General features: G+C 54.9%; 1 protein-coding gene across 1 annotated transcript in view; it reads right to left on the reverse strand.

The window, feature by feature from the left end:
* The window catches only part of LOC141074880 (guanylate cyclase 2G-like), a 107,705-nt gene that overhangs the window by 50,841 nt on the left and 44,685 nt on the right, over positions 1-12,179 (reverse strand). The window contains exon 9 of the mRNA XM_073562189.1: positions 6,554-6,588. Coding sequence (XP_073418290.1) covers positions 6,554-6,588 — 35 coding nt within the window. The remainder of the gene's footprint in view (positions 1-6,553; positions 6,589-12,179) is intronic.

A 12,179-nucleotide genomic window follows, 5' to 3' on the forward strand; every position in this document is an offset into this window, starting at 1 on the left:
GTCCTTTTGAGGTATGGTCTGCCTGGGAGGTTTGTAAAATGGTTAGAGATCTTGTACCAAGGGGCTGAGACTTTTCCGCTGGTGAACGGTTGGTCAGGTCGCCCTTTTGAGGTGGGTTCTGGGGTCCGTCAGGGCTGTCCGCTGAGCCCGCTTTTATACGTGTTCGCGATCGATCCCTTCCTAAGGAGGGTAGATCGTGGACCGTTGGCGGGAGTCGGGATGGACCAGGCGGGCTCTGGGTCCTCTCTGAGGGTGGTGGCGTATGCCGATGATGTTTCCCTTTTCGTGTCCTCGAGAAGGGAGGCGGACTGGGTCATGTCGGAGGTAGTGCGCTACTCGGAGGCATCCGGGTCCATGATCAACCGGGATAAGTGTGAAAGTCTCTGGCTGGGAGGGGGAGATCCCAGGTTTGATCTCCCGGACACCCTTCCAGGGCCCCAGGCCACCGCCAAAATTCTAGGCATCGAATTTGGCCCCGGGGATTACCCCCAGCAAAATTGGGAGGGCAGACTTAAGATCGCCGCCCAAAAGGTGGACCAATGGAAGGGTTGGTCTTTAACCCTGAGGGAAAGGGTTGCCCTGGCTAAAGGCTTTCTGCTACCTTTATTAATATACCTGGGCAGTGTGTGCATCTTGCCGGAACCTCTCTGGACACGGGTCTATAGCCTGTTCTTCCAATTGTTATGGGGGAATAGGCTTAACCTAATCAAGAGGGAGGTTACATACCGTACGAGGAGACTAGGTGGGTTGGGTATGGTCAACCCGGTGGTGTTTCTAGTAAACACCTTTCTTAAGACTAACATCTCCAACCTCTGGCTAGAGAGGGCTCCTCCGTGGGTAGTCTCCTGCAAGGGTTGGCTTTGGCCTTTCTTCCAGGAATGGGAGACAGGAGGGCAGGTGAAGGACCTACGCACACCTCATGGGCATCTCCCGGCTTACGCTACCCCGGTTCTGAAGGTGATCCGCCGGTGGGGTCTGGGAATGTGGGAAATCAGGACCATGTCGAGGCAATGCCTTGACAGGAGGGTCCTGTTGACCCATTTCCAGAAGCCCCTGGCCCTTAAGGATTGCCCAGGCCGGGATCTGGAGGTCGGGCTGGGGCTTTTAAATTCTAAGCGGATCCCCATGAAGTTTTGGGACTTGACCTGGCGTTGCTTCCACGGGAGGCTGTATGTAAAGGATAACCTGAAGTGCAGGAAATCCGATGATCGGGGTTGTCCCCGTGAGGAGTGTGGCGACGTGCTGGAAAGCATGGAGCACTTCCTGCTTCAGTGTCCCTTTAATGCAGAGGTGTACAACAGGGTGGGTGCTTCCATACGTTGGCCGCGGCTGGCATCCCTCTCCTACGCTGAGTGGGTTTATGGAGCGTTCAGATCCCTGGGTGGCCGGGACCCGTGCACTTTATTTCTAGTCAGTGTAGTGGTTAGGTTCTACACTTGGAATGCACGGTGCCTAGTTTCGACGCGGAAAAAAACCCTCCCAAGGGATGAGGTGGTAGGAAACATCTTGGGTGACCTGGTGAAGGTCCGTTCTTTGGAGTTCGAAAGGTTGGGTGTGAGGAAGGCCTCTTGGCTTTGGAGAGGCCTCTCCTTTTAAAAACGCACTAAAGGGAGAGCTATCTCCGTGTGAATGAGGGTAGGGATAGCATAAGTTTCACTGGGTGTGCTAGGGACAGAAGTAGGGGCAGATAGGGACAGGGAGGGACAGGCACTGAGGGACAGATAGAAAGTTAGTTATGTTAAGTTAGGTGGAGTAGGGACAGATAGGGACAGTTTCTTTAGGGACAGAAGCAGGGACAGTCTTAGTTGTTGAGGGACAGGGTGAATGAGTTAGTGAGGGACGGGGCCTCGAGAACTCCTTTTCCTGGTGGTGGGCTAAAGCATGCCACTCTAGACTTTTGTTTTGGAAACATAGAGCATTAATGGATATTGGGCTTGCAGGCACTGATCTTGGGTCTGCAAAGGAAAGTGTGTGGTGGCAAGCCAAAACAAATATGGTAATAATGTTATGTGGTGTATATGTAGATATATATTGTATATTTGTATTTTTGTGTATTATACATACTTTCTTTTGTTTTAGTTAGGAGTGCATGGGAGGGTGTAGTGAGGTTGGGAGGGGGGTGAATGGGGGGTGAGAATGGGAAAAGAGGACCTTTATCTGAAGGGAAAGTGGATGGACAAATCGTGGAAAGGAAAAGAAGAATGGACCACGTGGTAAATAGCATAGGTTTTGGGTGGAGCCGGGTAAGGGTTTTCCTCTTGGAGCATAAACTGTTTTTGCCAAGAGATAGATGTGATAGGCCATGAACATTGATGGACCTTGTGTGTTTCGTGTAATGGGCCATGGACTTTTGGACCTTGGGTGTGGTGGGGGGATGATACATAAAAAAAAAAAAAAAAAAAAAATTTTCGTAGAGGTGTTAGGCTGGTGCTGGGGTTTTGCCAGTATAAGTGGCTATGGTTTTTTTTAAGGCAGAAGGGCCGGAATATGGTTTTTTTTTTTTTTCCTTTATTACTTGTATATAGGTATGGGTGCAAAGCGCGAATGGAGTGTGAAAGGGTGTGCGTAGGGGATGAATGTGTTACATAGGGGTTTCTTTATTTCAAATTGTATAGGGGTGGAGGGATCCTGCTGGGGCCCTCTAGGCTGGAAAGCCTGGGGGATCAGGTAAAATTGCGAGGTTTGCACAAATATTTATGTCGGGAGCATTGTTTGTCTGCTATGTATTGTGTTTTGTATTATGTAGTCTGTTATGTATTGTGTTTTGATACTTTTATAATAAAAAAGTGCTACAGGATGTAACTCAGGATCAGTAATATAATGTATGTACACAGTGACTGCACCAGCCGAATAGTGAGCGCAGCTCTGGAGTATAATACAGGAGGTAACTCAGGATCAGTAATGTATGTACACAGTGACTGCACCAGCAGAATAGTGAGTGCAGCTCTGGGGTATAATACAGGATGTAACTCAGGATCAGTAATGTACTGTATGTACACAGTGACTGCACCAGCAGAATAGTGAGTGCAGCTCTGGAGTATAATACAGGATGTAACTCAGGATCAGTAATGTAATGTATGTACACAGTGACTGCACCAGCAGAATAGTGAGTGCAGCTCTGGAGTATAATACAGGATATAACTCAGGATCAGTAATGTAATGTATGTACACAGTGACTGCACCAGCAGAATAGTGAGTGCAGCTCTGGAGTATAATACAGGATGTAACTCAGGATCAGTAATGTAATGCATGTACACAGTGACTGCACCAGCAGAATAGTGAGTGCAGCTCTGGAGTATAATACAGGATGTAACTCAGGATCAGTAATGTAATGCATGTACACAGTGACTGCACCAGCAGAATAGTGAGTGCAGCTCTGGAGTATAATACAGGATATAACTCAGGATCAGTAATGTAATGTATGTACACAGTGACTGCACCAGCAGCATACTGAGTGCAGCTCTGGGCACGCCCAGGAAGAGGAGGAGCGTCTGGGCTGAGCTCTGCAGGCTAGGCTTTTGCTAAGCTCCTGGGAAGGGAGGTTTTTTTTCCTGCAAGGACTTTCCATCTGCCCCTTCCCAGGAAAGGGGACTCTCCCTGGGACTGAGCGCCGGGGCTGTGCCCCTGGCTCCCACCCTCCGGCAAGCCAGCTGGGGGTAGGGGGCCTCATCCACCACAAGGAGGCCCAAGGCACAGCCAGCTAGTCCCAGGGATGGGGAAAAAGCGGACCCCAGGGGGCCGCAAGGCTCCAGGGTCCGGGACCCCCGAAGTGAAGGCTGTGGCGGGCCCTTCCCCCGGAGGTGCAGCAGCCGGCAGAGGTGAGGCAGGGCCCCCCCTTAACATCTGGGGCTCCAAGGTTGCGGGAGAGCCAGCTACCACCTACGCCTCCCGCATTCATGCCCACCTCTCCGAGTACGAGGAGGCCGGCAAGCAGCTAAGGAGACTCCGGGGGGAGTTGGAGGGAGCCCGGGTCATCAGTAAAAACAGGCTCCCTGCCTCAAAGAGAGCGGAGGTCACCGCCACGGTCAAGCGGCTGAAAGGGGAGATTCGGGCCCTGGAGGACCGGCGAAGTACCATCATGGCCGGCAGCGGCCCCTTCCAGGAAAAGCTTCAAAACGAGGACCGGTTCAGGGCCATGGCCGGTGGGTCTCCTGGGGGGTCAGGAGTCCCCATCCAGGTGGAGGAAAGCGAAGAGGAGGAAGAGCAAGATGGCGCCCACACCACATCCGGGCCACCTCCACCTGAAGACCTGGCGGACACCAGCGTGAGTCAGGTAACATGCAGCGGGATGGCCCCCGAGCAGGTGGCCCTCCCGCTGGACTCCAGTAACGCGGAGGAAAGCGGGAGCGAGGGGGAGGATGGAGGGAGCGGGAGTAGTTCTGAGGGGGGCTGCCTCATCCTTAAACAAGTACGGCAGACGGAATCCCCAGCACGGTTTGGCACGCTGTTGTTTGGGTATGAAGTCTGCCCGGAGGATGAGGCAACCGGGAAGAGGAGAAACAGGAGGCGCAGGCGTAAGGCCTCTGAAGGCGTGGAGGAACAACTGGTTTTTGCTCCTCTTCCCGGGGCCCCTCTGTCCCGCTGTGTGGAACCCGCTACCCACCCCGGCTCGGGCCCTGTGGTGGGTCCGCAGCGAGGGAGCGGGGAGAGAGATGACTGTTGTGACCTGACTGTCGCATCTGGTGACAGTTCAGACCAGGGCAGCGACATGGAGGTCGGTGCTGGTTGTGGTGTTGGTGGTGGTGTCCAGGCTCAGCCCTCGGTGGCAGGGGAGGCTGGCCTGGCACCAGGTAAAGTTGGTACAGCCAGGGCCGCACCTCCGGCGGCGAGTGCTGGGGCTTCTGGACCCCCCACGTACGGATCCGCTAAGTCTGGATCGCTAGTGGGGGTCCAGAAGCCTAGGAAGGGCGAACAGAACATCAAGCAGCAGCTGAGGCGGTGCAAAGTGCTGGTCGCTCCCATGTCGGCGCCTGTGGTGAGAGCGGGGTCTCCGGCACGTCGACCCAAAAAGGGGTCCGTGCAGGGCTCCGCCGCCGCTGGGCGACGAGGGGGAGTGGCCGGCCTTGCCTGTCTCAAGTGGTGGGCATGGGGTGGCAGTGGTGGTCCGTGAGGGGGGCGTGGCCTCCCCGAGTGTTGCCCGGCCTGCAAAGGCTGTGGCGTGCGGGGGGGGGCATGTCCTCCTAGGGCCGTCGTCCCACCCGCTGCGTCTGCGTCGCCCGGGGGGGGCATGGCCTCGCAAGGGGTCGCTGCTCTGCCCGTGGTGGCTGTGACTGGCGGGGGGGCGTGGCCTCAGCGGTCGCGACTCCGCCCGCTGTGCTCTCGTCACCCGGGGGGCCGTGGCCTCGCAGGGGGCCGCGGCTCTGCCTGGGGTGGCTGCGACCGGCGGGGGGGCGTGGCCACTGCGGGCCCGCTGCCCTCTGTTCCACCCACCCTTCCAAGTAATGCTGTACTGCCCCCAAAAGCTGGCGGGGAGTTGTCGGGGTCCCCGGCCCACCTACCTTCATCTGAGGGTGCGGGGACTCTGGCGCTCCCTGGCAAGCCGGCGGCGGGGGTGAAGAAAAGTGCAGAGCAGGGAGCGGTGCCAGTGGCCGTCCCTGCCCAGAGTAAACAAAACTCAGCAAAAGAAAAAAAAATGGAGCTGAAACCAGGAGCTGCTGCTGCTCCTAGGCCCAGCCAGGGCAGTGTGCATGATGTCATCTGCACTGAGGCATTTAAAGGGGCAGCGGCGCTCCTGGACAGGAGCTGGAGTAGCTCCCAGCAAGAGAGCTCAGGGCCCCCAGCAGGCAAAGAGAGGAACTACACTGGTTTGGGAAATGTTAAAACTGTAAAAAATGTAAATAATGTTGCTATGTTCACCAATTGTGCGAGTGAGAGTGAGTACGAAAGCGGAGTGGATATATTTGAGGAGATGTTTGCTGAAGTGAATGGTGATATGAGTGACATGGATGAGGGAGTGAGTGCTACTGTGAATGTGGGTGAGTGTGCTGGAGTGAATGCAAATAATAAAAGAGTGAATGGGAGAGTGAGTGGGAGGACGAATGAGGGTGCTGGCACAAGTGGTGGTAGTGGTGGGAGGGCTGGCCCGTCTGCCCCCCTGGCCGCAAGACCCCAACATAGTTATGCGGGGGCCGCGGCTGGGGGTCGGGGTGGTCCTGGGGGGGTCTCCTCGCCTCCGGGCTCCAGGGACGGCGCTTTGCACCACCGTTTCCTGGAGGCCCTCAAAAAAGGAGAAAGGTCGATAGTGGTAGAGGGGAGGACAGTGGACTTGTCTTTCTGGATAGAGAGACACGGCCTTGCTGCCTTCCAAAACCAAAGGGAGGGAGGGACTGTTTGGTCTCTCCCCACAGCCGGGCAGGGGCCGCAAAGGAGGAATGTGGTCCGTCTTAGGTGGGGGGGCAGTGAAGCCACTCCACCTAGGAGCAAGGTGGTGGAGCTCCTCCTTAAGATGGGCTTCGGGGCGAATGACATCTTTGCCCTGATACATCCTTCGGCGTCCCGCTTCTTCGACGTCAGCTTTGTGCGGCCAGAGGGGCTTGAGCTCTTCTGGTCTAACTATGAGCTGGTGCGGGAAGAGCCCGGATGGCGAGACTTCGTTGCGCAAGCGGTGTCTCGCCAAAATTCCGTCAAGCGAGTGACCGTGGTCACTTGTAACGAGTCACTTGCCGGCGTGGACATTATGACGTGGCTTTCCCGTTACGGGGAAGTCACCGAGGTCCCCAAAAAGAACAGGGACGAATTCGGCATCTGGTCGGGGGGCTGGACCTTCATGGTTAAACTGAAGGTTTCCGGCGGCACGGTCACCCACATCCCTTCCTCGGCGTTCCTGGGAAGGGACAGGATCCTGGTCTTCTACCAGGGGCAACCGAAGGTCTGCCACAAGTGCGGCGACCCCACTCACTTCAGCGCTAGCTGCAAGGTACAGAAATGTGCCTTGTGTGGTGGGGTAGGTCATCTGGCCGCCTCGTGTAAAGACATTCGGTGTCACTTGTGTGGTGACCTAGGTCACCCTCTCAGCCGCTGCCCTCGCTCCTTTTCTAATGCCGCTGCAGGCCCGGCGGGAGGAGTCCGTGAGGGAGAAACCTCTGGCGGCGCTCCTGCAGCTGTGGCAGGTGGTGGCGGAGGGGAAGGGGCTGAGGGACCGGTGAGGAAGGGCAATGCCAAGGTGAGGGGCCCCGCGTATGTGCGGAGGCAAGAAAAACGCCATGGGGGTGGGGGGCAGGTGAAGTCTCGGGCAACCGGGTCGATGCCTGCTCCTCCCTCCAGGCCCGTGGCAAAAGCCTCTGAGGTCCTGAGGGAGAGTGTGGTGAGAGAGGAGATCAGGAGGATGGAGAGGGAGGATAAAGCGGCTGACTCGGACGGGTCCTCACAGTATGAAAGTGTTGATGAGGAGGTCCAGGAGCAGCCTACAGCAGCGGGTGGCAAAAGTAAACGTGCCAATCGTAACAAATCGGCGGGGAAGAAGGCTGGCAAGCCTTCAAAATCTCCCCCGCCCCCGACCACCAGGGTGCGCACGGAAGGGCCCGCTGACCCCCCTCTGATTGATCTCTCCAACCGGTTCAGCGTCCTCGGAGGCTCGGATGATGGGCCGCAAGACGAGGATGCTGGGCCGGGGGTACCACCGGAGGGTCCTTCGGGGGATGGTGGGGTCCGTCCCTCAGGGGGCAGTGTTCCTCCTGGGGGGGGGACAGACCTGGAACCCGGGGGCGAGGACACCGGGGGGGGTGGGATGGACACAACGGGAGCTTCCCTGAAAAGGAAGGTGTCCGACCCCTCCCCAGGTGGAGGTGATAGCAGTGGTAAGAAGTTGGCCATCCAACTTGATCACCCATGATGGCGGAACTCGCCCCGTTGACGCTGGCATCTATTAATGTTGCCAGCATAAAGTCAGATGCGGCTCGCTTCACGGCCTTTGATTTTTTCTCCCGGATTGAGGCAGAAATTTTATTCTTGCAAGAGACTAGACTAACAGACATGGGGCCATCTATAAAGCACGGAGGGAGTGGAGGTGCGGGCCCTCATACTGGTCTCTTGCGGCCGAGCCGTATAGCGGGGTGGCAGTCCTTTTTAAGACTGCAGCTGTTGAATGCCGACGGGTTACTGAGTTGGAAATGGGGAGGTGCCTGATCCTAGATGTCTTCATGAGGGGACAAGAGCTCCGGCTCATCAACATCTACGGCCCGCAGTCCAAGTGGGACCGCAAATGTCTCTTCCTGAGGATCAAGCCCTTTCTTTTTACGAGCCGGCAGGTGGTCTTCGGTGGGGACTTCAACACCATTACGAGGTCCCGTGACCGGGGGGGTCCCGGAGATCGCCTGGCTTATGATAGCGTCGCGTTGAATAGCATAGCCAGCGAAGCTCGCCTGGTGGATGTCCACATCCGGCACACCCCAGGTCACGGAGGTTTCACCTACCATAGGGGTAGCTGTAGGTCTAGAATAGACAGGTTTTTTTTGAAGGAGGACGCCATCTTTTCTGCTGTGTCCGCCGTTGATTTGGAGTTCTCCGATCACTGTCTAATTTTCTTTTCTCTGAATGTTGCAGAGACTCATCGGATGGGAAGAGGGCTGTGGAAGCTCAATTCGTCCCTGCTGGAAGAAGCGGAGGTGAGACAATCCTTCGAGGATTTTCTTCAGAGCCAGGTACCGCTGTTGGATCTCTGTAGTAGTAAGTCAGAGTGGTGGGAGATCTTCAAAAAGCGGGTGGCGGGGTTCTTCCGTCAGCTCTCGAGCCTCAGGAGTCTGAACAGGCACCGCTTGTACCAGGCCCTGGGGAGGAAACTCGAGCAGCTTGTCTCGACTGGAGGTGACCGTGAGGAAATCTCCAGAGTGAAATCTTTGCTCAAGAGGTGTCAGTATGATAGACACACATCTTTAGTTTTTGAGAGGGACTTCGGGAAGTACCGCTCACCCGACCCTTACAGAAACTGTAAGATGTCAGTGAATTGTAAGATGGTGACAGGACTGATCGACAGTACGGGGTCCCTGAACAGATCCAAATCAGGGATCCTGGAGGTGGTCAGATCCTTCTACTCACACCTCTTGGAAAAGAAGGATCTGGATCGGGACAGGATGTCGGCTTTCCTGGCTGAAACCGTCCCTGAGCCAGGGGGTGATCCCTCTCTTGGTGTTTTGGCAGAGGAAATCAGGGAAGAGGAAGTGAGACTGGCCATTGATGGGCTTCGGCCCAAGAAATCGCCAGGTCCGGATGGCTTAACATCCGAGTTCTATAAGACTTTTAGGGACTCCTTGGTCCCCCTCTTGACAGGGGTATTTAATGAGTGTCTCTCCTCGGGCACTCTTCCCGACTCAATGAGGAAGTCAGCCCTCATTATTCTGTCAAAGGGTAAGGATCCGTCCCGTATCGAGAATTGGCGTCCCATAGCGCTTCTCGATACGGACCGGAAGGTTCTGGCCAAGGTGCTGTTTAATCGGCTGGTGAAGTTTGCACCCCGGCTCCTTTCAGGGGCCCAGCATTGCTCTGTTCCGGGCCGCAGTACTTTTAGTGCTGTGCTCGGTGTCCGAGAGGCAGTGGAGCAGGGTAGGGCAGGTCACTGGAAGGGGTACTTGCTGTCATTAGATCAAGCGAAAGCCTTTGACCGGGTCAACCACGAGTACCTCTGGTCCGTCCTTTTGAGGTATGGTCTGCCTGGGAGGTTTGTAAAATGGTTAGAGATCTTGTACCAAGGGGCTGAGACTTTTCCGCTGGTGAACGGTTGGTCAGGTCGCCCTTTTGAGGTGGGTTCTGGGGTCCGTCAGGGCTGTCCGCTGAGCCCGCTTTTATACGTGTTCGCGATCGATCCCTTCCTAAGGAGGGTAGATCGTGGACCGTTGGCGGGAGTCGGGATGGACCAGGCGGGCTCTGGGTCCTCTCTGAGGGTGGTGGCGTATGCCGATGATGTTTCCCTTTTCGTGTCCTCGAGAAGGGAGGCGGATTGGGTCATGTCGGAGGTAGTGCGCTACTCGGAGGCATCCGGGTCCATGATCAACCGGGATAAGTGTGAAAGTCTCTGGCTGGGAGGGGGAGATCCCAGGTTTGATCTCCCGGACTCCCTTCCAGGGCCCCAGGCCACCGCCAAAATTCTAGGCATCGAATTTGGCCCCGGGGATTACCCCCAGCAAAATTGGGAGGGCAGACTTAAGATCGCCGCCCAAAAGGTGGACCAATGGAAGGGTTGGTCTTTAACCCTGAGGGAAAGGGTTGCCCTGGCTAAAGGCTTTCTGCTACCTTTATTAATATACCTGGGCAGTGTGTGCATCTTGCCGGAACCTCTCTGGACACGGGTCTATAGCCTGTTCTTCCAATTGTTATGGGGGAATAGGCTTAACCTAATCAAGAGGGAGGTTACATACCGTACGAGGAGACTAGGTGGGTTGGGTATGGTCAACCCGGTGGTGTTTCTAGTAAACACCTTTCTTAAGACTAACATCTCCAACCTCTGGCTAGAGAGGGCTCCTCCGTGGGTAGTCTCCTGCAAGGGTTGGCTTTGGCCTTTCTTCCAGGAATGGGAGACAGGAGGGCAGGTGAAGGACCTACGCACACCTCATGGGCATCTCCCGGCTTACTCTACCCCGGTTCTGAAGGTGATCCGCCGGTGGGGTCTGGGAATGTGGGAAATCAGGACCATGTCGAGGCAATGCCTTGACAGGAGGGTCCTGTTGACCCATTTCCAGAAGCCCCTGGCCCTTAAGGATTGCCCAGGCCGGGATCTGGAGGTCGGGCTGGGGCTTTTAAATTCTAAGCGGATCCCCATGAAGTTTTGGGACTTGACCTGGCGCTGCTTCCACGGGAGGCTGTATGTAAAGGATAACTTGAAGTGCAGGAAATCCGATGATCGGGGTTGTCCCCGTGAGGAGTGTGGCGACGTGCTGGAAAGCATGGAGCACTTCCTGCTTCATTGTCCCTTTAATGCAGAGGTTTACAACAGGGTGGGTGCTTCCATACGTTGGCCGCGGCTGGCGTCCCTCTCCTACGCTGAGTGGGCCTATGGAGCGTTCAGATCCCTGGGTGGCCGGGACCCGTGCACTTTATTCCTAGTCAGTGTAGTGGTTAGGTTCTACACTTGGAATGCACGGTGCCTAGTTTCGACGCTGAAAAAAACCCTTCCGAGGGATGAGGTGGTAGGAAACATCTTGGGTGACCTGGTGAAGGTCCGTTCTTTGGAGTTCGAAAGGTTGGGTGTGAGGAAGGCCTCTTGGCTTTGGAGGGGCCTCTCCTTTTAGAAACGCACTCAAGGGAGAGCTAGCTCCGTGTGAATGAGGGTAGGGATAGCATAAGTTTCACTGGGTGTTAGGGACAGAATTAGGGGCAGATAGGGACAGGGAGGGACAGGCACTGAGGGACAGATAGAGAGTTAGTTATGATAAGTTAGGTAGAGTAGGGGCAGGTAGGGACAGATAGGGACAGTTTTTTTTTTAGGGACAGAAGTAGGGACAGTTTTAGTTGTTGAGGGACAGGGTGAATGTGTTAGTGAGGGATGGGGCCTCCAGAACTCCTTTCCTGGTGTTGGGCTGGTGCATGTCACTTTAGCTTTTTGTTTTGGAAGCATGAAATTTAATGGATATTGGGCTTGCAGGCACCAAACTTGGGCCTGTGGCAAGGTTTTTGGAAATGTGGTTAATACTTATTGTTTGGGTAATATTATCACTGGTTATAGCAGGTCGTATCTTAGGTGTATAACAAGTGTAGTATGTGCTTTTTGTGTATCTGTACATGTATGCAGTATTGTATGTATGTCGCTAGGATGGTGCTTTTAAAAAAAAAAATGTATATATTATAGTTAGGAAAGGGGGAAGGGGTACAGTCAGGTTGGGTGGGGGTTTCTTGCGGGAGGGAGGGGGGAAGTTTGGACCCTGGAATGGACCCTGAGAAATCAAGGGCCGAAGATCAGAAGGAAGATGGCCTGGGAACTACACCAAGGACCATGGGAAATATATAAGGAAATGTAGATACGGGCCATAAACTTTCCTGGACCCTGAGGTGCTGTTTTTTTTTCTGAGGCCATAAACTTTCATGGACCTAGGTGTGGAAAAGGCTACGAACTTGTGGACCTGTGGTGTGGGTGGTGGGAAAAAAAAAATAAAAAAAAAATATATATAAAAAAAAAAAAGGGGAAAAAGGGGGGTGGTTTCTTGCTGTGTTGAGGGGAAGTAGTTGAGGGTCTGCCAAGATGGCTGTTTTTT

This window comes from Dendrobates tinctorius, unplaced genomic scaffold (genome assembly GCF_039654945.1).
Source record: "Dendrobates tinctorius isolate UK_male_01 unplaced genomic scaffold, ASM3965494v1 ptg000341l, whole genome shotgun sequence".
Taxonomy (NCBI): domain Eukaryota; kingdom Metazoa; phylum Chordata; class Amphibia; order Anura; family Dendrobatidae; genus Dendrobates; species Dendrobates tinctorius.